Consider the following 27,717-nt stretch of genomic DNA (forward strand, 5'->3'; position numbering starts at 1 on the left):
ACAATGAGAAAAAGCCAGGTAATCTATGGAATCATAAATCTTATTGAGTCCATCAGAGAGTTGAGGTTGCAAAGCAAGCAGAGACAATCTACAGGGTGACAAGTCCCTCCAAGGAGAAATGAGACATATAATTGTTTCACCTTTGGCAGAGCACAAAAGGAAGAGGTTGCTGCTATTAATCAAGAAAAGAAAAAAAAACTAGGTTTTAACAAATCTTAAAGGCTGGGCTAGTATGACAAGTTAGGATCTTTGGGAGTGCTAGAGTCCTCATTCATTCGTCAGTGTTTTCCATTGCCTCTTCATCATGTTTACAAGAAAGGTTGAGTGTGTGCTTGCTTCGGCAGCACATATACTAAAGAAAGATTGAGTGCAAGTAGGGAGATCTGAGAGCATGCCCTTTGGTGGCACACAGACATGAAAATCTGTCTACTTTCCAGACTTTTCTCATATGCAAAACAGAAGCTGTAAACCTCTGGGGGAGGGCCAGGAAACCATTCTACTCCTAGGACCCAGTGTGTGTATGTGTGTGTGTGTGGGGGGGGTGGTGGTGGTGGTGGTGTTAGATGCAAAAACCATCTGCTGTTCTAAGAGAAGAGGAAACTCCTTACCCTAGACCTGGGCAAAGATATGGTTCTACTGAGGGAGGGGTAGAAGCAAAAGCCATTTGCCACAGAGATAAGGACAGGAAATCCATTTGCCCCTACCATGAGCCTCACATTGAGTAAATAGGAAAAGGGGGCTAGAGGAGGGGCAGAAAACTCTCCCCAGCCCAAGACTACCTAGAGTTTGATTCCTGGGCCAGGGAAGACCAGGAATAAAAAGCCCACACCCAAGATCCTGGGCACTCACGGCCTGCATTGGGCTGAAAATGGACAAGGAGAAATGACAACCCTCTCCATTGCACTTTGAGCTGCCCATCAAGTAATAAGCAATGAAGTCTAGTGCTGGGAAAAAGGGAAACAAAGGGCAAGGTGATAGATGTAAATTCAATTATATAAATAATTACATTAAAAATAAATGTTTCCACCACCCCAGTCAGATGGCAGACTTTGCTAGACTGAATATAAAAACAAGGCCCAACTATATTTTGCCTAAAATAAGGGTACTTTAAATTTGAAGACATAGACTAGATAAAAGAAAGAGGGTTGCACAAAAATAAACCATGTATTAGCTAATTAAAGGTAAACTTGAGTGTCTATATTCCTATCAGAGAAAGTAGACTTTAGAGGAAGAAATTTTACCAGGGATAAAGAGATCAATGTATCAAAAAGGTATGACAATCATAAATATCTATATACCTAATAACACAATTTGAGAAAACTGAAACAAACTGATAGAACTGAAAGAAGTAGGCAAATTCACAATATTATTGGCATTTCAATATTTCTACCTCAGTAATTGATAGAAAAAGTAGATCAAAAAATCACCAAGAATCTACAAAACCTAAATAATCAATTTGATCTAATTGATATTTATAGAGTGTTCCATTCAATAACAGCAAGATATGCATTCTTTTTTTCTTTTTTTTAAAGGTTTATTTATTTTTGAGACAGAAAGCATGCAAGCAGAGGAGGGACAGATGGAGGGGGAGGGACAGAGAGAGAAGGGGACAGAGAATCCTAAGTGAGCTCTGCACTGACAGCATCGAGCCTGATGTGGGGCTCGAACTTACCAACTGTGAGTCATGATGTAAGCCGAAGTCGCAGGCTCAACTGACTGAGCCACCCAGGTGTCCCTTAAGTACCGATAGAATATTCATCGTAGACTGTATATAGAAATCTCTACAAATTTAAAATGATTGCAGTCATAAAAAATATACGTTCTTTGATCACAAAAGAATTAAACTAGAAACTACATATTGCCTGTGTGTGTGCTTTAGGCCTTACTGGAGGAGAAAAGTGTCCCAGATCTTTCAGGACTCTTGGTATTTTAGGCATGACACAAATTGAGTGTGGGAAGAGGTCGGAAAATCCCCTGGATCCCTGCAGGATTAATTTATTCAAAAGAAATAACAGAAAAATACTTAACATGTAAAAGTCGTGAAGATAATGAAGGAAAACCACAGAACATGCCAAAGGCCAAGGCAGACCGCCCTTTGGAAAATGTACCATAGAAGGCAGAAGGAAATCCTCAACCTTCCAAAGAAGGTGTAAGCCGGGAAGCAGACGGAAATCTTAGAGGAGGACTGCTGACCCAGCCTGGCCAGGGGTTTAAGGAAGAAACTCCTGTGAGGCATTAGGTCCTTGAAGAAATAAGAGTAGACGAATTGGAAAGGCTTAGGGAAGAGATAAGAGTAAGAAACAAGTTCGTGATGATGCATTGGAAGCAAACATTCATGCAGGCATCCTTACCTTGTGTGTGTGCTTTAGGCCTTGAATTCCTTTTTTTGTCTGATATTAAAATCTGGCCCCTGTTTTCTTTCTGTTAGTGTTTTCTGATGTATCTTTGACCTTCGTTTTACCTTTAATCATCTGGTGGAATTTTGTTTTAGGTAGTTTCCTTGTTACCAGCATCTCACCGTATTTTGTATTTTCGACTCATTCTCCAGGTCTGTTTTCCAATTGGAAAGTTTGACACATCTGCATGAAAATATATTCATTCTATATTGTAAAGTAAAACATAAGTGATTACAAAGCAGTATATTTAGTATCAGGTCACATATGTAGGATTAAATATGTGTGTGTGCGTATACATACATACATACATATATCAAAAAGTTAACTGCTTATTTCTCTGTGGCATGAGCTTTTTTCTGTTTGCTTGTACATATTTTTTCATGAACACATGTCATGCACACAAAAAGAGTGAATGTTTTATTTAAAAAAAAGAAACTGGAAATCAGTAACAGAAAAGTGTCTAGAAAGATCCCGCAATATTGGGAAATGAAACAACCCAATTCTAAATTTCTAAAGGAAATTATAAAGGAAATTGTGGAGTATTTTTAATTGAATAAAGGTAAAAGCACAACATATAAAATTTGGGACATCTAAAGCAGTTGTGAAGAGAAAAATGTATAGCATTAAATGTCTGTATCAAAAAAGAAGAAAATTCACAAATAACGACCTCAGTTTTTACCTTAAGAAACTAGAAAATAAGAGCAAAGTAAGCTTAAGGAAGGAAATAATGAAAAGAACAGAAATTGGTGAAATAGGAAACAGAGAGATATAAAGAAAGTCAATAAAATTAAAAGCTGTTGCTCATTCAATGCGGCGTTAGCTCTCCAGGTAGCTGTTTCTTTAGCAAGTGGGGCCGGGCCCATACTGAAGCAACTATGTCTAAGAGACCTGCAGTTGGCATTGATCTTGGCACCACCTACTCCTGTGTGGGTGTTTTCTAGCACAGGAAAGTGGAAATAATTGCCAACGATCAGGGAAACCAAAACACCCCAAGTTATGTCGCCTTTACTGACACCGAATGATTGATCGGTGATGCTGCAAAGAATCAAGTTGCAATGAACCCCACCAACACAGTTTTTGATGCCAAACACCAGATTGGACGTAGATTCAATGATGCTGTTGTCCAATCTGATATGAAGCATTGGCCCTTCATGGTGGTGAATGATGCTGGCAGGCCCAAGATCCAAGTAGAATACAAGGGAGAGACCAAAAGTTTCTATCCAGAGGAAGTATCTTCTATGGTTTTGACAAAGATGAAGGAAATTGCAGAGGCTTACCTTGGGAAGCCTGTTACCAATGCTGTAGTCACAGTACCTGCCTATTTTAATGATTCTCAGCGTCAGGCTACCAAAGATGATGGAACTATTGCTGGTCTTAATGTACTTCGAATCATCAATGAGCCAACCGCTGCTGCTATCGCTTAGGGCTTAGACAAAAAGGTTGGAGCCAAAAGGAATGTGCTGATCTTTGACTTGGGAGGTGGCACTTCTGATGTGTCAATCCTCACTATTGAAGACGGTATCTTGGAGGTCAAATCTACTGCTGGAGACACCCACTCAGGTGGAGAAGACTTTGACAACCGAATGGTAAACCATTTTATTGCGGAGTTCAAGCGCAAACACAAGAAGGACATCAGCAAGAATAAGAGGGCGGTCCATCGCCTCCGTACCGCTTACGAGCGCGCCAAGCGTACATTTTCTTCCAGCACCCAGGCCAGTATTGAGATTGATTCTCTATACGAAGGAATCGACTTCTATACCTCTATTACTCGTGCCTGGTTTGAAGAATTAAACGCTGACCTGTTCCGTGGCACCCTGGACCCTGTAGAGAAAGCCCTTCGGGATGCCAAGCTAGACAAGTCTCAGATCCACGATATTGTCTTGGTGGGTGGCTCTACACGTATCCCCAAGATTCAGACACTTCTACAAGACTTTTTCAATGGGAACTAACTGAATAAGAGCATCAACCCTGCTGAGGCTGTCGCTTATGGTGCAGCTGTGCAGGCAGCCATCCTTTCTGGAGACAAATCTGAAAATGTTCAAGATTTGCTGCTGTTGGATGTCACTCCCCTTTCTCTTGGCATTGAAACCGCTGGTGGAGTCATGACTGTTCTCATCAAGCTCAATACTACCATTCCTACCAAACAGACCCAAACCTTCACTACCTACTCTGACAACCAGCCTGGTGTGCTCATTCAGGTTCATGAAGGTGAGCGTGCCATGACCAAGGATAACAACCTACTGGGGAAGTTTGAACTCACAGGCATACCTCCTGCCCCCCATGGTGTTCCTCAGATAGAGGTCACCTTTGATATTGATGCTAATGGCATTCTCAATGTCTCTGCTGTGGATAAGAGCACAGGAAAAGAGAAAAAGATCACCATCACAAACGACAAAGGTCGCTTGAGTGAGGAAGACATTGAGCTCATGGTCCAGGAAGCTGAGAAGTACAAAGCTGAAGATGAGAAGCAGCGAGACAAGGTGTCCTCCAAGAATTCCCCTGAATCTTACGCATTCAACATGAAAGCAACTGTCGAAGATGAAAAGCTTCAGGGTAAAACCAACGATGAGGACAAACAGAAGATTCTGGACAAGTGTAATGAGATCATCAACTGACTGGATAAGAACCAGACTGTAGAAAAAGAAGAATTCGAACATCAGCAGAAAGAGCTGGAGAAGGCCTGCAATTCCATCATCACGAAGCTGTACCAGAGTGCAGAAGGCATGCCTGGAGGAATGCCTGGAGGCTTCCCTGGTGGTGGAGCTCCCCACTCTGGTGGTGCCTCCTCTGGGCCCACCATTGAAGAGGTTGATTAAGCCAACCTGAGAACAGGTCTAGCATTGTTCCACACAAGACATTTGAAGGACCCAAATTTGTAGCAAATTCCATGGCAGTGAAGTTGAGCTGCTATAGTTAATATACTTGATACTTGATAATAATATACTTGATACTTGAATATGGAATATGTGCACAAGGAAAGGAAATACAACACTGCACTTTATAAGCACTGTATTGTTAAGTGGAAAATGCAATGTCTTAAGTAAAACTGTATTTAAAATTGGCACCATAAAAAAATTAAAAGCTGTTTCCTTGAAAAGATAAATAAAATTGTTAAGCTACTAGCTAGCATGATAAAAAAAAAATAGAGAACACAAATTACAAACATTTTAAGTGAAATAAACACTATCACTACAGACCTCACAAACCTTAAAAGGAAAACAAGCTAATGTGTGAACAACTTTATGCCAATTTGATAATTTGAGTGAATGGAAATATTCCTTGAAATACCCAAACTACCAAAGTTCACTCCAGGAGAGATAGATCAAGTAATCCTGTATCTATTAAGGAAACTGAATTAGTAGCTAAAAACTTTCTTCCCACAAGGAAAACTCCAGGCTTAGATGGCTTCACTTGTGAATTCAACCAAACATTTCAGGAAGATATATACCAATTCTATTTGAATGCTTATGAAAAATAGAAAACAACACTTCCCAACTCATTTTATGAGACCAGCATTATTGTGATTCCAATACTAGACAAAGCATTTCAAGAAAAGACAAGACCAAAATATCATGTAAACATAGATGTAAATATCTTCAGCAAAATATTAGGCAATCAAATTTAGTAATATAAACAAAGGATAATACATTATAACCTAGTTGGATTATCCCAGGAATGTAGGCTTGGTTCAGGCTCAATAATTAATCAGTGTAACTCACCATATCAATAGACTAAAAAGGAAAATACATATGATCTTTTCACCAGATGCAGAAAAAATGACATTTAAACATCCATAAATGATAAAAATTTCCAGCAAACTAGGAATGCAAGGGAACTTTAACCTGAAAAGTAGAGTCTATTAAATACCTAGAGCTATTATCATATCTAATGATGAAAGAGTAAGTAGTTTCTTGCTAAGATCAAGAACCAGGCAAAGATATCCGCTCTAATCCATTTCTATTAACTAGCAAGTTCTAGACAGTGAAATAAGTCAAGAAAAAGAAATAATAGTAATGCAGACTGTCAACAGACATTCTTTGTCTTTACTCATAAATGACACGATCACTTAACCTAGAAAATCCCAATGAATTTACACACAAAACACAAAAACAAAAACAAAAAACAAAAAAACGTAGTAATGCCAATAAGCGAATTTAGCAAAATTGCAGGATATAAGATCAATATATAAAAATAAACTACATTTCTTATATATTAAAAGCAAACAATTGGAAATTGAAATAAAAAACATGCCATTTATCAAAGCAACAAAACCATGAAATACTTAGGGATAAATCTGAATGTATTTAATTTTCCCCTTTCATTTTCTAGCCTCAGTCCTATTCCCTCTCCTCCAAAGACACAAGTATTAGCGTGTACAATATATGCCCTTCCAATACAGTCTCCTGATATTTATTTAGAAATGTGTGTATCCTTGACAAAATAAACAGTGATCTTTGTGTATATATACCATTTTTTATTGTAATTAGTATACTGTTATGTCCTAACCACCCAATCCTGGCATTTCATGATCTGAGCTAGAATAAAACAGTGAGCTCTGACAATTCAAAATTTACAAAAACAACAAAAGAGGACACAATCCCAGAAGGTTTAAGAAATAACTGAGAATTGTTACATTAGAAGAAATGTACATATGTTATTTTGTTTCTAATATACCCTGGAAGGTATTTGTTTTATATTGAGCTATTTTGAAAAATTATTACTTTTAGTATTATCTGAGAAGTGACTGACATACAATTTTGGCAACCCCCCCACCCCCTTTTAAAGTGAGAGCCTAACTTGGAGACAGTATAGAAATAATTCAGAAACATTCCCATTATATATTTAGCAGGAGCTGCCACCTGCTGGCAAAAAATAAAATAACAAATCATCTGTCCTTTTTTTCTTTTAAAATGAAGAATTCATTATCAGTACTGGCTCCCTCTTTCTTCCTCTGATTTACTGGTCTTTCCTGCTTTTCCTTTGTTGCTGGTTTTCTTAATTCCCAATTCTTTCACTTGTGCTTTTGAACATCATCCTCTTCACCTCCCTTAATCTATCTTCTAGTACTCCAATTTAAGATTTAAGAATTTTATTTTATATTATTTAGAATGTAAATAGCCCTAAGTTTTGTGACATGTAAAACATTATTTATCTTAGATTTTAGTCTCTAAAGATTAGGAATATGCTTATTTAGCTTGTTTTTTCTTTCATCTGTTAATTATTTTTTAAGTCTTAGTTTTAGCTTTATAAGTATTTGAGTGAATTGAACATAAAATCATGAACTTTTATCATTTCTCTTAATGGCTATGTTTTGCTGAGATTGAATTGCCATCATTAATTCTTCCTCAAAGTTTCTTTGTACTTGAGGCTTTTTTTTTTTAATGTCTATAATTGGATCATAGTTAACTGGGAATCAGTGTGAGGCTCCCTTGACTGGATTTAAATTCTAGTTTCAGTTGCTTTTATTTATTCTTGAAAGGGAATATCTTAATTTTCAAAAAGGATAAACACATTTGTTTAGGACATAAGAGAATTGTATTTTTAAATATTTAAAGTGTTGGCAGTATGAATTAGTCACTTTATGCTACGCTGGATAAAAAATTAAACCCCACATTTTAGTGGCTTAACACAATAAATGATTACTTTTCACTTACAACATGGTCCAATAGCAATTGAGACATCTTCCTTCTGGTAGATCCACCACCTGGAACCTCTACTATTCAAGGGTGTCACAGGAGGGAAAAAGAGGGCTAGAAAAAGGCAACTCAGCCTTATCTGTCTTAACATAGATGTGACATTCATCAGTTCTACTTACATTTTATTGTTGAGAATTTGTTATATGATGCCACCCAAACTCTAAGCAAGGCTCTGAAATATGCAGAAGCATAGGCATAATTTGATGAGAATTAATAGTCTCTGTCTCATTGTTTTTATTGTTAATCTTTGATTTTTTCTTTCAGAAAATCGTGATATATGAAATAGAGGAAAAAATGTCCAAACAAAAGAACTAGAGTCCTATCATAGAACTTCCAAAATTAGTCAAGTGAAATTTGGGACCAAATTAATGTATACATGAGGTTTATTTTTAATGCGTTAACTATACTCATGCTGATCAATTGATTTTAAAGGCCTTATGGAAATTTAAAATTATGTCCACAAATTCTCTGCCATTCCTCTTTTCTAAAGTGAAGACTAATTCGTCTCTCTGAGTGTGGGCTGGACTCACTTCTTATTAACAAAATATGGTGGAAATGATGATATGTGACTTTCAAGACTAGATCATAAAAAGCATCATGGTCTCTTCCTTGCTCTCTCTCTTGGGTCACTGGCTCTGGGGGAAGCCAGTTGACAGCTTTTGAGGATGCATTAAACAGCTCTATGTGCAGTGAGGAATTGAGGATTCCTGCCAATAGCCATATAGGTGAGCTATTGTGGAAGCGGATCTTCTAGTCTCAGTTAAGCCTTTGGATGACTGTAGCTCCAACAATTTATGGGAGTTTCTGAACCAAAATCACCCAGGTAAGCTGCCCTGAAATTCCAAACCCACAAAACCTGTGAGATAATAGGTGTTTTTGTTTTAAGTCACTATGATTTGGGGTAATTTGTTAGGCAGCAGTAAATAGCTAATTCAGCATGATGAGATAAAGTCTACTTTATTGGCTTATTAAAAATTTCCTAATGGAATGCTAAGTAAGAATGTTTTAATTAACACTTTAACACTTTTAGGTAAAACTTTGAGTACTCCATATGTATAGGTGAGGAAGAGGGAAATGGGAGTTGAGAACTGTTATTCAGCAATTTTATTGTTCTCTTACAATGTTATATTAACAAATGACCACATAACTCAGGAGAAAAACCAAGAGAATTTACATGTTTTCATTGAAATATGTCAATAATACATAGAAATTGAATAACTACAGTATATTCTCAACATTAGAAAAGGATTCTAATTTTAAAACCAATCATAATAATGTTTAGTTTATGTTAATGAAAACACAGACTGCATAATCTTTCTGTATAATATAGAAGGAAATGTTTCGATAGATATTAAAAGTCAGACTTTGGTCATATTCCTATATACTGTCAAACACTTGCTGTAATAAGTCCAGTCTGATATTTGAGACCATATTGTCAGTTTTCTCTGTGTGGTAGTTCAACCTTGGTGATAAGAATTGTAAAAATAACCAAAACCACTATGCTGTTACAGTGAAAGTTTGTGGGAAAAAAAACAAATTTGCTTTTATTTTTTGTCATATTACCTTTCTTTTAGTGGTAAGTTCCAAGGCAAACTTTTAGAATTAGCATATCCCTGAAGAGATTGTAAATATGGTCTGCACTGCATTAGTTTAAATATACTATTTATTGATTGATTGATTCATTCATTCATTCATTCATTCATTTATTTACTTATTTTTATAATGTTTATTTATTTTTGAGACAGAGAGAGACAGAGCATGAGTGGGGGAGGGGTAGTGAGAGAGAGGGAGACACAGAATCCGAAGCAGGCTCCAGGCTCTGAGCTGTCAGCACAGAGCCCGATGCGGGACTCGAACCCACGAACCGTGAGATCATGACCTATGCCCAAGTCAGATGCTTAACCAAGTAAGCCACCCAGGTGCCCCATAAATATGCGATTTATTCAGTAATAATATCATCATGGTCTCCCAAAGAATTAACTCTCTTGGTTCTTCTGCCATTGGGTCAATAAACTTAGGTTGATAACCAGGTTGATACCCTGACCTTCGGCATGCAGCTTTTAATCAAATTTTATAAAATCATTGAGATATAATTCACATACCATAAAACTCACTCCTTAAAATGTACAATTCAGTAGTTAGCATATTCATAAGATTGTGTAACCATTACTGTCAGTTGTTTTAATTCTAGAACATTTTCATCACCTCTAAAAGAAACTCAGTATTCATTAGTGGTTACTCCCAATTCTCTCCTCCTCTCAGCCCCTGGCAAACACTAATCCACTTTCTATCGCTGGACATTTCATATAAATGTTATTATACAGTAATATGTGGTCCTCTGTGTTTGGCTTATTTTACTTAAAGCATAATGTTTTCAAGGTTCATTCATGTTGTAGCATTTATTAGTACTTCATTCCTTTTTTTGGCTAAATAATATTCCATTGTATGGATATATATTTTGTTAAGTGATTCATCACCTGATGGATATTTGGGTTGTTTCCAGTTTTTGATTGTTATAATACTGCTGTGAACATTCATGTACAAGATTTTTGTGAATATATTTTCATTTCTCTTGGGTATATATGTGGGTCATATGGAAATTCTACGTTTAACTTTTTGAGAAACTACTAAACTGTTTTCCAAAGCAGCTACACAATTTTACATTCCCATCAACAATGTATGAGCGTTCCAATTTCTCTGCATCCTTGCCAAAATGTGTTATTGTCTATTACTGATTATAGTCATCCTTGTGAGTGTGAACTAGTATCTTGTGGGTTTTCATTTTTATTTTCTAACAACTAATGGTGTTGAGTATCATTTCAGATACTTATTGTCCATTTGTATATTTTCTTTGGAAAAATGTCATAATAAAATTTTTTTAGAACTTTCTCATGCCACCTATTAATCCAAGGCATTACTAGGTATAGGTATAAAAGTTTTACATATATTTTATGTATGAAATTGTAATTTGTAAATTACTCTATGTTAGCTGCATCTGCTTCTTTAGGACCAGTCTTGAGTAGGTGACATATAAAAATTAGCCATGTTAAAGTGTGTTTGGAGTGCTGTTTATCCAAATTTGTACTTCCCAGACTCCTAAATATGGAGGGTCAGGGACCACTTAATTCAAGAATCTGTAACAATACCTGATAGGATCCTTAAGGTATGGAATTAATGGTGAAAACAAAAGAGGTTAGTTGAAAATGAATACTGTTTAATGAGAACTATATTTAGTTTTCTATATTGTTGACTTAAGTGAGGTTATGTGCAACAACTGGTAATACCATACAGTGTGAATATTGATATAACTATTTAATTATATTGATTCATTGGTTATTCACCATGCTTTTAGAAAAAATTAAAAATAGATATTTTTTCAATTATAAATTAAATAGACATTTACTGTAGAAAAATTTAAAACTATAAAATACAAAAGAGAAAAGAAAAACAACCAGTATTAACATATTGGTATGAATCCTTTTAGATGTGATATGCATGCATTTAAAAATTGTTTGCTTTGTTTTTTTAAACTAGTTAATGCATATGCATAGAACAAAATAAAAAGCTTCAAAATGGTACACAGTGAAATGTTAAGACTCTTTTCTCTTGTCCCAGTTTTTCTACCCAGAAGAAACTTCTATTATCAGTGTTTGGTATAATCTTCCAGAGATATTACGCAAACGTCCAAAACACACACACACACACACACACACACACACACACAAGTGTGTTCCTTTTCTGGTCCAATAAAGTTTCTTTTTCATTTTCCTTGTTCCACTTTTATCAACCTTATTCTTTGCTCATTGTTTTGCAGAGTTATCACTTTTTGTATTTTCCAAACTCACTTTAAGTATTGAATTTTTATAAATGGTGTTTCTAAGAAAGTTTACTTCTACAATATGCTCTGTAAAAGTACTAGAAATTCCTATGCCACAATTTTGCTGATGTCATTGTCTCATCTAATAGTATTCTAACTTTATCATATTCAACCACAGAATTAGATCTACAACCTATTTTTATCTGTTTGCTGTTATTAAAAATTTCATATTTATTTCTGATTTCTTCAGCTAGATTATAAACTTTGTAAGAGTAAATACTAGGCCTTATAATTTGTATTTCTTATAGCATGCAATGTCTGTATTGATTTGCAGATTGTAGATGTTTAGTAAGTGTTTATGGATTGAGTGATTCAACAGAAAAAGCACACGTCCAAAATCTTGGTGAAAAAACAAAACAAAACAAAACAAAACAAAGCAAAACAAAAATCTCAGTGCAGAAAGCAAATGCCAAGTAAAGTCACAGAATGCTTCCAAAGAATTCCCTTCTCTATGCAAATGTCTGGATAACATACAGGTAAGAACCATTGACTGTTGTTTTGAGAAAATGCTGAAAGAAGTAATAAAAACTTAAAAAAAAACCTGTATTTAAACTTGATCTTTCCTTTGCAGTGTTTAAATAAGTTCTATACAAGTTTGCATGAAAGGAAATGAGGAAAGCAGTGGTAGGGCTTGGTGGATAGACAATTGTCCATAGATGAGCAAGTCATTAGTTAACTGAGCTAAATTATTTGGTGTCAGCAGCTATACCTAATTCCCAGGCTATTCAGAGAGTGGGAAAGCCTGGTTGAGCAGGTCTGTAAGGTGCTTTGAGTATCACAGAGGAAGGAAATAAGATTTAAGAAATAAGAATTTTGGGCCTGCTATTTATCTGATCAGTTATATTAAAATAGGCATGATTGCTGACTTGAGGGTAAAAACAGGACAGCTCCAGCAGATGCCCCAAGAGGGCTCCAGAAGGAACTTCTCTTGGCCTTGCTTTGGAATTATTCCCTTCTTTCCTGGAATTCTGTTATGGCAGGAGTGAGCAAGCAGCAGAAGTAGGGAACTTCATGAAACATATTTTTAGGGGTTCCAGAATTTAACCCGATCCCAGGGTTAAATTTCATTTACCGATCCCTTTCATTACCTATCCCAGGCATGCAAACAGTTGAAGAAAGAACTGTATAAAAATTAGGTTCAAAGTAAGTGGCAGTAGTAAGTTCTCAGCACAAATAGTTTTCAATGTTACAACTGACCTTTCCATGACATTAAGCTCATTTTCTCAACAACCAATTATGCCATCACCTTTGGGGCACTTTGGGCCCCCATAGACCAGGTGCAGTGTAAAGAAAACAGCTCAGCATCTGGCCCTTATCCTTTTTGTCATCCAGGCATCACCAAGTTTCCCATCTGTGTTTAGGCCTGACCACTCATGCAATTTTTATAGTAGCAAGTGAAAATAGTTTGGAAATTTCCATCTTGAAGGCCAACACCTCATGGAAAACTTTGAGAAGCATTTATTTATTAATAGAAACTCAGTTTATTAACATTCTTAGTTAATTTTTGCAGCTTTTCTATTTCATTAAATAGATTATCCTTTTAAAAACCACTTTTCTGCCAGGCAGGGAACAGGTAGAAGGTAGAGAAATTTAATGCACTGAATACATAATTTAACATATATTAAACACAATAACCTTTTATTATTAGTGTACATGTAGTGTAGAAAAGAAATTAAACAAAAATTATTAAATAAAAACATACCCACCATTCAGAGGTCACCACTATTAGCACCTTACTATATTCCTGGAAAATGTTTATAAAAAATAAAGTAAATATAATAAACATTCATAGTAAATACATATATAAATTTAACATATAAATATAACCAAGTTCATTTAAATTCAATATTTAACTGAACTCAATATTTTTTTAAACCTTATCTGATAATGTTTTGGCTCTTTGAGAGTTACATCAAATTGGCATTTACAAATAGGAAAGCTAAGACACAGCCTAATTCCTAGAAGGCAGGAGTCAAGAATACCAAGTAAGGGCAATTTTTTTCCTCTGTTATGTCACCTGTTCAATGCATAGATAGTCCTCATAATCACCATTGGATATTTAGAGTAGCTGACCTTCAAAATAGAACAGAGTATACTGCATATATTTAGGCAGAAATGTTTTTAAATTCTCATAAGCCAGAGGTCTCTTAATGAGAGGAAAACAGGTGTTGCTGTCAGAAGCAGTTATCAAATCTTGTAAAGCCGTGCACTCCAGAGAGTACCCAGTACCTGGCTATTTCTTCCTGAGAGGGCCTCTTAGTGATATGCAGATATATTGAGGATGCCCCATGGCTAAGCGTGAGTGCAGATGGGATTGTGAGGTCGCAGGACCTCTCCCTACATGATTCCTCTTCAGGGTCCTCTAAGGCCAGAGGGCCATATTGATATCAATGCTGGGAAGCTGACCTAAAAGACCTTTTAAGATATTTGGGGTCTGTGAGCTCTCTTATGGGTAGACTGCCTCTGGGACTAAGGCTGTTCTTTGAATGTTGGTGGGGGAAGGAGATGGTGTTCCAGCACAGTGTGGTCTTGAGCAGATAAGAATACTCAACAGTGGTGAGGCTCTTCAGGTCCTCTGAGCCAACAGACTCTGTCACCGTCACAGCCTGCCCACTTCCAGGGTGTTTTGGAGGTATGCCCCATACCTAGTAGGAACGCTTTAGGAGTATGGGAGTATATGTTATGCCCAAACACTCTCGTGGGTGTGAGCTATTGCTTGTGTATTACAACAGTTAGATTCTTATTATTTCTCACCCACCCACAGGAAATGATTAAACATTGATCAAATGCTCACAAGGAAAGTTACAGATCAATGATTTTACAAAGGAGAGTGAATTAATGTGAATTTTATATTGCTACTATAAAATAGTGTATAAAAAGAAGAGTGTGAAAAAGCAGAAGTCATTAGAAACTCATGTCTGATAACACAAATTATATTTATTGTAAAGGTGACAATATGTAATTACTGACATGATTAAGAGTTCAGGCAGAATTTGTTAAATTACTTATTTAAAAAAAAACTTAAAAAAATTTCTAATGTTTATTTATTTTTGAAAGAGAGAGACAGAGCATGAGCAGGGGAGGGGCAGAGAGAGGGAGACACAGAATCTGAAGCAGGATCCAGGCTCTGAGCTGTCAGCCCAGAGACCGATGTGGGGCTAGGACTCACGAATCATGAGATCGTGACCTGAGCCAAAGTCGGACGCTCAACTGACTCAACCACCCAGGTGTCCCCCAAAAATAAACTTTAATTTCAGAATAGTTTTAGATTTATAGAAACATTGCAAAGATTATACACAGGGATCTTGTATATCCATCATCCAGTTTCTCCTATGATTAACATCCTACATTAATATTTATACTTAGTGTTTATTACGTTTGGCACAAATTACAAGCCAATATTGACATACTATTATTAATTAAAGTCTATATTTTATTCAGAATTCCTGAGTCCTAATGTCTTTTTTTCTGTTCCAGAATCCTTTCCAGGATACCACATTACATTTAATCATCACGCATCCTTAGCCTCCACTTGTCTAGGACAGTGTTTCAGACTTTCCTTGTTTTTGATGACCTTGACAGTTTTGAGGAATACCAGTGAGACACTTTGTAGGATGATCCTCAATTTAGGTTTGTCATATGTTTTTCTCAGAATCAGCCTGGAGTTATGGTTTCTTGAGAGGAAGACTACACATGTACAATAACATTCTCATCAAATCCTACCAAGGTCATATGCTGTCAGCATGACTTATCACTGGTGATATTAAGCTTGATGACCTGGCTGAGGTAGTGTTTGTCAGGCTTCTTCTACATAAAGTTACTTCCCCTACTCCCTTCCATACTGTGCTCTTTGGGAAGTAAAAGCTTGCATTTGCGGGGTGGGGAATGATGCTCCATGTTCTTGAAGGAGCAGTGTCTACATAAATTATTTGGAATTTTTCCTGTACAGGAAATTTGTCTACTTTTCCCCATTAATTTACTTCTGTAATCATTTATTTATATCAGGATGAACTCATGGATATTTATTTTATACTTTGGGTTGTAATCCAATACTTTATGTATTTTCTTGGTCAAATTGTTCTAGCTTCGGTCATTGGGAATTCTTTCAATTGGTTCTTATACCGTGTGTGTGTGTGTGTGTGTGTGATTTTAGCACTTCCTTACTTCCTGGCACTAACTCAGGCTCATCTTGTATATATCCTGCCCAGTCCTAGAATTGGCCATTTCTCCAGGAACCCTGGGTTCCATTTATTAGAGAATAGTATTAGACACAAAGGCCTTGTGTGCCGGTTACTACTGGGGTGTTGTTATTTCTAAGTTCTCTCAACTTAGAAATACGAGTCAATATTATAAGGAGAAAGACTACCCTCCTAGGTTTGATTAGCTGGGTCTATGAAATAAACTGACAACAGGCAAACCAACAGGAGAAAAGGTGTACAAATTTATTAATTGTTACTACCTGCATGGAAGTATCACAGGGGGAAAAATGTGAATACCCCTCAAAATCAATGAGATTTGAGAACTTATGTATTATCTTTATTTTTAAATTTTTAAAAAATGTTTATTTATTTTTGAGACAGTGCGAGAGACAGAGTGCAAGCAGAGGAGGGGCAGACAGAGGGAGACAAAGAACCTGAAGCGGGCTCCAGGCTCTGAGCTGTTAGCACAGAGCCTGACACAGGGTTCAAACTCAGAACCCTGATACCATGACCTGAGCCGAAGTCAGACGCCTAACCGATTGAGGGACTCAGGCGCCCCTAGAACTTACGTATTATCTTAATAGAGGAAGGGGAGTGGGGATGTAGGCAATTTAGGGGACAGTTCATGATCTTTAGGGGAGATGAATGGGCTCTTAGAAGAATAGATTGGAGGTATGATGGTTTGTGACAAAGTTTGGGTGTGGTGTTGACTTCTAGTCTCCTGTTTTGTGATGAGTCAATGGTCCCTGGTTGGTGAAACTCCCAGGCAGGTTTTGACAATTGAGTTTCTTTTGGAGGATCTGTCTTTAGGCAGATAAGGGAAGCACAGAAAAAGCCCCTCCCTGCATTTGCTGATTTTCAAGTGCCTTCAGCTCAAAGTAATCAATGTACCAAAGCAGCATATTTTGGGGTGGCATGTCATGAACTCCTTCAATACAGATGCCATACACACATATCTCTACTTATTTCCATATTGTTTATCTGCATCTATATTAAACTGAGCATGAGTTCATACCGATATCCCTTGTTCTGTATTTAAAGAAAAAAGTTGGCAACAGATGGTGTCTCACAGCAAGTTTTATTTCAGTCTTGCTATGATTATATGTGCCAAATCTACTCAAAAAATAATTGTTCATTCTCTAGGCCTCCTCTGAAGATTAGATTTACTGCATTGAACAACATGGCTCGTCTAGGAAGAAAGTGCTACATAGGCCTGGAAGTGCAGTAAATTAGGAAAAATAGAAGAGGGAGGCAGTTGGGGTACCATTCTTGCTCTTTAATTAGATGTCAATGGAGACACAAAACATCAAATATGGATATACTTTCAGGATTCAGCATTACTATTTTTCCCGGTATGAACATTTCTGGCAGTCATCGATGAAGGGGAGGGACTCACCTGGCAGAGGTAGTTTTAGTAGCAGTTTGTCTTCTTTGATGTGGCAGAGATGAAACAGTAACACCTAGTGCTAGTAAATGGTACCATTGACGTGCTTGTCATTTAAAACGAGTATTAAAGTTCAGGGCTTTTTGTCTCTAAATCTTTCTGCATTGCAAAAATAATGTCTTCTTTGTCAGTCTAGGGCCTTTGCAAACCAAGTTAGCAGAAAAAAGCCTATGCCATCCACTTGGGTGTCAGTGATATGGTAAAGCACAGATTTCCATCACAGAGGGAGGCAATTGTGACCATCAGGTAGCCAGGCATGGAGCTCCCAAGAAATGTTTCTTATAACTTGAAAAAGGGAGAAATGCCTGAGAAGAACTGTATTTGGCCAACATCAGCTCTATCTAAGCATCTTATAAAAATATCTGAAAGCATAAATTGACAGTTAAGGAAAATGTGGGAGAACCAGTTTTGAAATGCATTAGGAGATGGCACTAAAGATATGCCATAGCTTATTATAAAACATTCATATTTGTAAACATTTGATTGGAAGAACTTCCACTTTTCAGGTAGGGAGAATTACTTGAAAGAAAAGGATATGAAAGAGGAACCCAGGATGGAACAATGTAATCGAAGATTTGCTAAAATAAAGAGTAACTAAGATTATGATATGCTGTTAGCATATTTTCACAGACTAAAAGGCAGGACTTTACGAACATATTAACACTCTTGTAAACACAACATATTAATAGTCTTTATTGGCTTGTACTATCTAGCTGTGCACAATGTATCCATATTGCTAGGTACAGGATTTGGTATGTGAAAGTACTAATATACAATTATATTTACCTTGATGAAACGTTTTTAGTGCATACTAAAAACGTGACATACAGACCATAGATTAGTTTGAAATTTCACTTTGAAAGCAAAGGAAGATAATGTTTGTGATTCTATAAACACAGCATAATACTCTTGGCCTATGTAATGGAGTAAAACAGAAAAGTATTTTTGGAATTGTTTTCATTTTGTGAATTGTTCAAATCTATGGCAGAATTGTATATTCATTGGTGAGTGTAATTCTACACCTAATTTTACTAAGGCAAAGGAGCAACAGAAAATGCATGGTATTGGGGCGCCTGGGTGGCTCAGTCCGTTGAGCGTCCGACTTCAGCTCAGGTCACGATCTCGCGGTCCGCGAGTTCGAGCCCCGCGTCAGGCTCTGGGCTGATGGCTCGGAGCCTGGAGCTTGCTTCCGATTCTGTGTCTCCCTCTCTCTCTGCCCCTCCCCCGTTCATGCTGTGTCTCTCTCTGTCTCAAAAATAAATAAACATTAAAAAAAATTTAAAAAAAAAAGAAAATGCATGGTATTGTAGTAAGCAGATGTTTAAAGAAAACATAGTATCTCATTAAAGAAGGTGTGGGTGCACAGAGCATATTTATTTCATTTCTGTTCATCAAATCTTTAGGTTCTTCGTTCCTGATTTTTATGATCATTTTGATTCATGAAGCACTAATATTTGACATTAATAAGAGAATTCAGAAAGATTTCAGTCCTGAGGAATTGGGATCACAGCATGGAATTTCTTTGTATTTATCAGTCTTTTGCTAACAATAAAATAGATCAGACCTTTTATGGCTCTCAGTGTATGAGCTTTCCATGGATAGTGAACGATGTCCTTTCTTATATGTGAATGTTTATATTTAAAAATAATTACCATCATTCACTGAAAGCTTGCTTTGTATAAGGCACAACAAAAAGATATGCAATAATTTATTTAACCATAACAGTTACCCCATTTTATAGATGAGGATCTTGGAGTTTAAAGAGATGTGGGTATGACTTCTACAAATTGTGTAGTTAGTAAATATCAGAATAAGGTATTAAATTTGGATCTTTATATCTGAGAGTTGGTTCGTGTATTGTTCTAATATTTTCATACGACCAAAGGGGGAAACCATGCCTAAACACTACTATAGTTTCAGTATGTAACTGGCTTGCAGCCACTGTCTTGCTTGATCTTGCCACCTCCTAAGATTCCAGGGATAAAAATAGCAGCTAAAATTATGTTTAGGGGCCCCCAAAATATTCTGGGCCAAGACTAGAGAAAGCTTTTTTCAAGTGCTTACTCAATTACCAATTCCTATTGCTGAGAACTTTTGTGCTAAAATTAAACCAGAAAGTCATGATTAGGGCCAAATCTCCAAGTCATAAATCAGTTGCAATAGTGTGTTGGGGGTGGGGCAAGATACAGTTTCTTTACAAGTGAGTTCTGCTCCGCCACTGAAAATCTTATTTTAAACATGTTTCCAAAATTTGAGAATTAAAACTGCTTTGGAGCTTGGGAAAAGGACCAGAAAGCACAGAGCAGACTGACCTATATCTAGGTTTGAACATACCCAGATCCCAAGACACAACCTAATGATAGTTTGTCCTGATGTCTGATGTCTTTTGAGGCCCTATCTGAGAGACCAATAGTTGGTCTAAACAGTTTACATATACTAAATCTCATGGATTTCCTACTTCCAGTTTTAACTAATGGGCTTGTCTGTCAATCATTTGTTCATCTGTTCCTAGTAGCTTCAAGTCTTTGCTGAATCCTGGGGGTAATGTTTAGTCAACTAAAACTTGATCATAATTGAAGACCTGAATCTCAAAGTGGAAGCAGGCAATACAACAGACTAAAGGCTGTACCCTTTGAAAGTCCACCTTGACCAGTGAGTTTCTGATTTAAATTAGTCATCTTCATACTGTACCCTGAAGAGTGGGGTTTTGTAAGTGACTCAGGTATCAAGTAAGGTGAGAAAACAAGAGTCTATAGTGGATGCTGTGTTGGGCAGCTCAGATCCTCTCTTCAGAGCCAAGGACTTTGCTAACTGCTGGGAGAGCTGCCAGGTGACAAGCCCCAGCTGTCAGCTCTCTCTGGGAATTGCTTTTGGTTGAAGAGCTTCCAATACAAGTCAATGCTTTAGGGACTTCTCCGTTTGAGGGCACCCTATAGAGTGGCTGAGGCCTTGCTGTGACTGTATTGCATACCTCCCTTTGTCCAATCCTGCTTCCTTTCTTCCTTCACAGTTGCTGATGCCAGAGCACTCCCTAATCAACTTCCTGCATGCTAATTTTTTCTGAGTCTGTTTCCCAGGGAACTGGACCTACAGCAAAATCAATTATAGCAGCCCTGCTTTTATCATTTATAGATATTGGCTATTCACGTGAGATTTCACTTAGGGCAAACCAGACTAAAAACCTTTGAAAGCCACTGATCTAATTACTATTTGAAGAAATGTTTCACCTTATATGAAAAATCACCTTCATAGTTTTGTGCAAGATCAATTTAAGTTAAGCCTTCCAAACCAACATCTAAGCAGTGTATTTTCCTTTTGTAATTATTTCTTCTTAGCCTTTGTATGTTGCATTTATGTATACACCCATGTGCCTGTTAAAGCTGAAAATACATTAAATAATGAAATCATAAATATTTTTGATATTACATATGTAAAACTAAGAAACTCTGCAACACAAGCAGTCATAGCAGAGAAGGGCATTCAGTAGATGGCATATGTACTCAGATATTGATAGAAGTTTTACATATCCCATCCCCTACCCTTGAAAAATAACTCAAGATTTTTGTCTTAAAAAACTATGGTATAAATAAGTATATTTTATATAGAATTTTCATTCTTCTGTTAAAAAAACATGAAAAAATATACCTCAATTAGCCTCTTATAATAAAGCAGTAAACCAATAAGAAAAAAGGACCACGGTCTTATGATAAAATTCATTGTATTCTGTGGTGATTGGAAAGCTATCAAGGAAATTTCCAACTAATTAAGTTGCTGAAAGGCTAAACGATACAACTTTAACTGCTGAAAAGATAACTCAAATTTAATAAGCATGTGTATGACTAAGTTCTGGATCTTAGCAGGCCCTTGCAGAGCTCATTCAATAATTCTAACTTACACAATAGTCATGGCAACAAAGGAGAAGTACAGCTTGGATGCGGAAGTTGATCTTAATCTAGGTTTTCCTACTACTCTGTTGCTTGGGAAGCCATACATGTTTCAGGCCTTAGCTTTCTGCTGCAGCATTAGAGATGATTCACTCATAGGTATGTTGTTGCTTTGGCAATTTCCAAACTTGATGTGGCAGCAATTAACCGGTAAAGAGAACATGACAGAGGGAGTCAGAAGAGAGTCTCAGAATGTAAGGTTGTGAAAGAGTATTATTTATTGGAAAAAATAACAAACTACTTTATATACATGTTATTTAACATTTATGATCTGGGTGACTAGAACATTCTAGTAGTGAATTTATTCTGTAGCCTAAAATACCCAAGCTTAGATACTTGAGAATTCCTCCTCACAACTTCTGTGTTGTTGTTTTTTTTTTTAAATTAAAATTTAGTAGATAAAAGTCTATTGAAAAATACTAGAACAGGGGCGCCTGCGTGGCTCAGTCAGTTAAGCGTCTGACTTAGGCTCAGGTCATGATCTCACGGTCCGTGAGTTCGAGTGAGTTCGAGCCCCGCGTCAGGCTCTGTGCTGACAGCTCAGAGCCTGGAGTCTGCTTCAGATTCTGTGTCTCCCTCTTTCTCTGACCCTCCCCCATTCATGCTCTGTCTCTCTCTGTCTCAAAAATAAATAAACATTAAAAAAAATACTAGAACATATGAAATTTAGGTAGCATCAGTGACCATATGCATTCGAAAGTATCCTTTCTGGAGAAATAGTGATTTTACCAAGTACAACACTGAAAATTCACACAGTTTCCTAAAAATATGCAAGTGAATAGTAGTAATACTGTATATGCAAATAACAGCTATATTCTTCCATTAAAAGTGAACAAACTTTATAAATGATAACATATACATCAATTCACTTTCTTTATGCACAATAAGCATACTTTTGGAGTTAAAGAACTCTAAAGTACAACCAGTGCTAAATCTTTGTTAATGCACTATAGGGAGTACATGAATAAATGAAGGTGGTTTATTAATCTGCTAAATATTTTGAGTATGTATTATGTGCCAGGCATTGTGTTTGACAATGCAATTTATGAACCAGTTAGACATGTTCTCTACCCTTGTGAAGTCTGTTGTCTAAAGGAAGAAGCTGACAAATAAGCTATTATAATAGCTATATTATAGTTATAATATAGCATGACAAGTGCTGATAAGGGAAGCACAGGGTTCTCAGAAAGCACATGAAATATCAAAACTGGATTTAAGAGTCAGAGAAATTTTCCTGGGGGATATTGTGTCTAAAGGTCTTAAAGCTGTGGATGTGTTGGTCAGTTTGGTGGGGAGGGATTAAATAAAGAAGCTAAAGCATGTACAGAGTTCTGGAAGTGAGTAAGCACTTCTCTCACAAGGAACAGAAAAACTAATTCCTAAAGCTAAGTCTTAGAAAGGGATGGTAGTAGTATGGAGAGATGAAGTATACAAGAACCAGTTCTTGAGGAGCCTTATAAAACAGATTAAGCACTTTGTCATAATGGTGACAGGAAGCCATTGAAAAGATTTAGGCCAAAGATATCAGAGTTATGGTTTAGAAAGATTATTCTGACTGTGGAGTGGAAAACGAAGGCAGGGGAGACCACCTAGGATTCTGAGATAGCCATCTAGGGAGATGAAGGTGGTATGAACCAAGTGAGTGATACTGGGAATCAAGAGAAGCGTAAAGATTAAAGACATTGTTTTAGGAAATAAAATAGACAGGGCTTGGTGACTGGTTATATGTGGGCAGTTTCTGAGACAACTATCACTTGCTGAGATTGGAAACACAGAAAGATAAAAAGGTTTGGGAAAAGGATCCTGAGTTCCTTTTTATTTTTTTTGTTTTTTTGGATACAGTGAATCAGAGGTACTAAGGGATAAATAAGTACAAATGTTGGGCAAGCAATTGAATGTATGGATTTTATATTCGTACAGTGTTCTGAACTGGAGATACAGAATGGAGAGCTGTTAGTATGAAATGGTAACTGATGCCATGGGAGTGGTGACATTGTTCAAGGCAATGCGTAAGGTGATGAGAAAACAGGCTGTGTTCTCCTTATATTCTCCTTGGCCAAGTCTAGTACTACAAATATTAACAGGTATGAAAGTCTTCTATTGTTTGTCTTCTTTTACCTTGTGAAGACATGGGTTGACAATAAAAACATTTAACATGACCTAAAATCAGTAAACATTTGTAAAATAACTGTTAAATATAATCTACAAACCAAATAGCCTTTGACTGCTCAATATCTAGCTTTGACTATTTTGAACTTTCTACTTCACAATGAATCTTTCCTTATGCTGTAATTTTCCTTCCATCAGTTCTATAACTGTTTATTTCCTGATCATTTGGATAGCCTTTAACGTTACGTGCAGCTCAGCGACAGCCCAGAGAGATTTTCTCTGATCAAAACACATAGAGATGTGTTGGTCAGAAGACAACCATAACTCATAATTCCCACATGGAAAAGATCCAAATACAGTTTTACATTGGTTGATGGGGATTTGCCTCAACATGCTTCCTTTTATATCCATAGAAGTCAAAACGGGGATGTGACCTCTAGAGTGGCTAATAGGTGGCATGCTGATATATGTTTAATAACTGGCTTGCCAGGAAAAAAAAGAGCCCTGATTTGTTGTGTTTGCCAGTTTTTATAGTGTAAATGTGAATACTCCCTTCACAGACAATTTCAAGCTACCAACTGATGTTACTGAAGGCAAACTAGGGGGATGTACACAACTGTCCCTTGCAAGTCAGTGCAAACTGGCTCCAGCACACTACTGGACCAAGTGTGATTGGCTGGTGGCCAGGAACGGGAAACTACCTTGCGGATCACAGCTTAAGATATGAGGGAACTGAATTCTACAAAATACTGAGTTTCTACTTGAGGGAAAATTGACCTATTCATGTGTAGTCAGTTTATTTGTAGATCTCGACCTTTCCCTTTGAATTGAGAACTGTGGTATGAATTACACACACATGAATAATCTAATAACCTTAGCATTGTAACTTCCGTGTCTTTATTCATAAGGAGTAACAGTTTCTAAAATTGGCTTGTATCTGAGATTGAAATGATTGAGAGTCATTTTTCATCTAATTCCTTATACCATGAACCAAAGAAGTGACCAGTTTCTTTTCATTTCAGGGTATAAGTATTAACTACATTCTATTATATTTCATAAAAGAAAATATATTATTTCCATCAAATAAGCAGAGTCTGTTTTTTTCCCTAACAAAGCAAACAATATGATGGTATACTGCTCTAACCAATACAAAAATGCAGGAAGAGTAGCAAAATATCTCATTTGTTTATGTAATTTAACATGTACTCTATTAACAGCAGTGTATAGATACATAGTATTGGCAGTACACTAAATAATTACTATTTAAACTTACTTTTAAAATATTTTCAATATTAGCACTGGTGGAACCAGAGCTATTATTATGCATACTGTATCTTTTTTTATATTCCAAAGGAAAATTAAAATTCTTGGTAGCATTAGAAAAGAATGCACTTTTTAATATTTAATTCAGATATACAAAATCTCATGATGTCTCTTAATAACCTCACAATTCTACTGTACACAAATGAAGACACCTTTTCAAATCACTTGCACTTAGGCTAAATTCATAAAGGTTACTATAAAAATATTTCAAACCCAATAAAAACACAATGATATAATACAAAGTCTTCCTTTTTTGTCAAACTTTAAAGGTCCGTATTTATACAAATACACAATATTTTTTTAGTGCCCTCTGATGTATATTTGTGTTCAGGATTATCTGATTTTAGAATCTAACTTGAACATTTTTTTTTATCAGTTTTCTGCTTCAGCGTGGAAGATGCTGAGAACTTATAGAATAAATTTTTAAAACAGGATTGGGTAAAAACTTTACAAAGTGGAATATTAAACACTTTATACTCTTTAGTTACTGCCTTGCCAAAGACAAAAATATCCCATTGTCCCATTTTCCCCTTACTTAATTTGAGTTTTTAGATAATTATCTTTAGTACCCCTCCTTCATGTATATAGAACGTCTTTGAGACAAAAGTGTACAGGTTTTAGGTTCTTTAACAAAATCCAAAATATCACTAAGCCACTTTCTATTTTTAAAGTGTATTTAAAGAAATGCTTATTTCAATACAAAATCCCAAAGCACTGAATTAAGACACACTAATAACATGACTGGCCGATTACTGACTTGGCTTTAGCCTTAGAGGAATATTATTACAATTGACTATTAAATTCCAAATTTAAGCATTTGGTTTGGTACTGTAATACTGAACCTTTCCAATACAAATATCAAAGAAAATGAACTGATTTTTTTTTGTTTTCTTAAAGGCATAGTAAAAAATTTCAGCCATAATATAAATCAATTTTGGGGGAAAAATCCATGCCAAAATAGGAAATAGATTTTTTAAATCTTAGAATAATTGTTATAAAAGAACTACAAAATGTAAATTTCTGGAAAAAAATACATGGAAAATGTCTCTCTAGGAAAAAAATATGCAACTTGTTAGATACAAGAAAATACAGCATTACCACGGGGTACAGCCAGCAATAGACATGTCTTATGAGAGTTAAAAAATTCACAAAAGGTAATTAGCACCAAAAGTGTCTAAAACTTCAAATGATATACTGAAGTGATTCCAGACCCAAGCGTTACATTATAAAAAAGTTACATTGGACTTGGGAAGTTTCACCAGCCATAATAAATATATTCTTTTCAATCTTTAGAAAATGTGCTAGCTTTACTGATTTTTATCACAATTTTAAGGTAGTGTATATGTAATTACCATTTATATTGATTTGATCTGAGCAGGAACCATAGATATCCAAATTATTTCCCAAATAACATGGGGTTATTTGGTGGGTATGGGTGGGGAAAATCTACCATTAAAACATTTTAAATATCCTTGTTTCATCCTGTTTATTCTAAAATGTTTTGTTGGAATTCTTTGCAACACCTCTATTGCCCGATTTGAATCCCATATCCAGTTATTTTTCCTGCCCACTTTTTGGTGGTGTTAAGACTTGGCATGGGAATAGGGAGGGGTATTTAAAAGTGGGCACAGATCACAGTAGTAAAACAAGACTTTTGAATAAGCTACAAAATGTATGTTCAACCCTGTTATAATTAAGAGTTGAGTTTAATTTTAAACAACATCCACTTACAAATTTAATTACAAAACAGCACATAATTTGAAACAAGGCAAATTTTTCGGCTTTCATGTAGTGAAATATAGAACTTCACCAATTACATATCTGGCTACCAAATGTCAAACAATGGCTTATTTAGCCATTTTTTACTGTTGCACATAAATAATGACAAGGCAAAGAACAGCAACTAGTCCAAGGGCCTGTAGACCAAGGAACCACAGCATAACCCAAAAGAAAATAACTATTACTGGTTCCACAATTCGTTCTCCAAAATACATCCTTGTGAAGCCCATGTTGATGAGGTTTTTGTTCAGTTCACCAAAAAGTGTTCCCATCTTTTTGTAGTCATCTCCAACAGGCTCGCCAGTGTGGTTTTGTGATTCTTCAATATCCTTTAAAACAAAAACAAAAAACCACAAAACATAAAATGAGAAATAGATGAGGTTCCTTTTAAAAAAAAAATTTTTTTTTAGAGATAGAGTATAAGTGAGTGGGGGAGAGGGGCAGAGAAAGAGAAAGAATCTTTAGCAGGTTCCATGCTCAGCACAGATGCTGATCTGGGGCTTGATCCCATGACCTTGGGATCCATGACCTGAGCCAAAATCAAGAATCAGATGCTCAATTGACTGAGACACCCAGGCTCCCCCATGGGAAGGTCCTTAAGAATAATGAAGGTCCTTAAGAATAGTGACTCCCAATAATAATCATTCTCCCAAAGTACTGGGCATTCTTCTGATAATCACTCAATAAATATTTGGGAGTCTTCCTTTTCATTGACATATAAAACAACTATGAGTGTGCCCACTCTCAAGAATATGGAAAGCACTAATTTATTGATTTCTGTAGAATTAACATTGGACCCTCAACTACCAGAACACTGATTTATAAGATTAAGGAGGAGCTGATTCATTTCCCTTCATTTTCTAGTTTCTTGGGATCATAAAAGACAGGTCCCTAAATGAGGAATCATGTTTGTACTGCCTTTATCATTTACCATGATTTCAAAATAACCT

General features: G+C 36.2%; 1 protein-coding gene and 1 pseudogene across 1 annotated transcript in view; one reads left to right on the forward strand and one right to left on the reverse strand.

Moving 5' to 3' along the window:
- The first annotated feature begins 3,173 nt into the window (after positions 1 to 3,173).
- LOC122477391 lies at positions 3,174 to 5,315 on the forward strand (annotated as a pseudogene).
- Positions 5,316 to 24,539: 19,224 nt separating this feature from the next.
- The window catches only part of FAM241A (family with sequence similarity 241 member A), a 42,079-nt gene continuing 38,901 nt past the window's right edge, over positions 24,540 to 27,717 (reverse strand). The window contains exon 2 of the mRNA XM_043570351.1: positions 24,540 to 27,096. Within this exon, the coding sequence (XP_043426286.1) occupies positions 26,851 to 27,096 (246 nt within the window). The 3' untranslated portion in view covers positions 24,540 to 26,850. The remainder of the gene's footprint in view (positions 27,097 to 27,717) is intronic.

Source organism: Prionailurus bengalensis, chromosome B1 (genome assembly GCF_016509475.1).
Source record: "Prionailurus bengalensis isolate Pbe53 chromosome B1, Fcat_Pben_1.1_paternal_pri, whole genome shotgun sequence".
NCBI classification, from domain to species: Eukaryota; Metazoa; Chordata; class Mammalia; order Carnivora; family Felidae; genus Prionailurus; species Prionailurus bengalensis.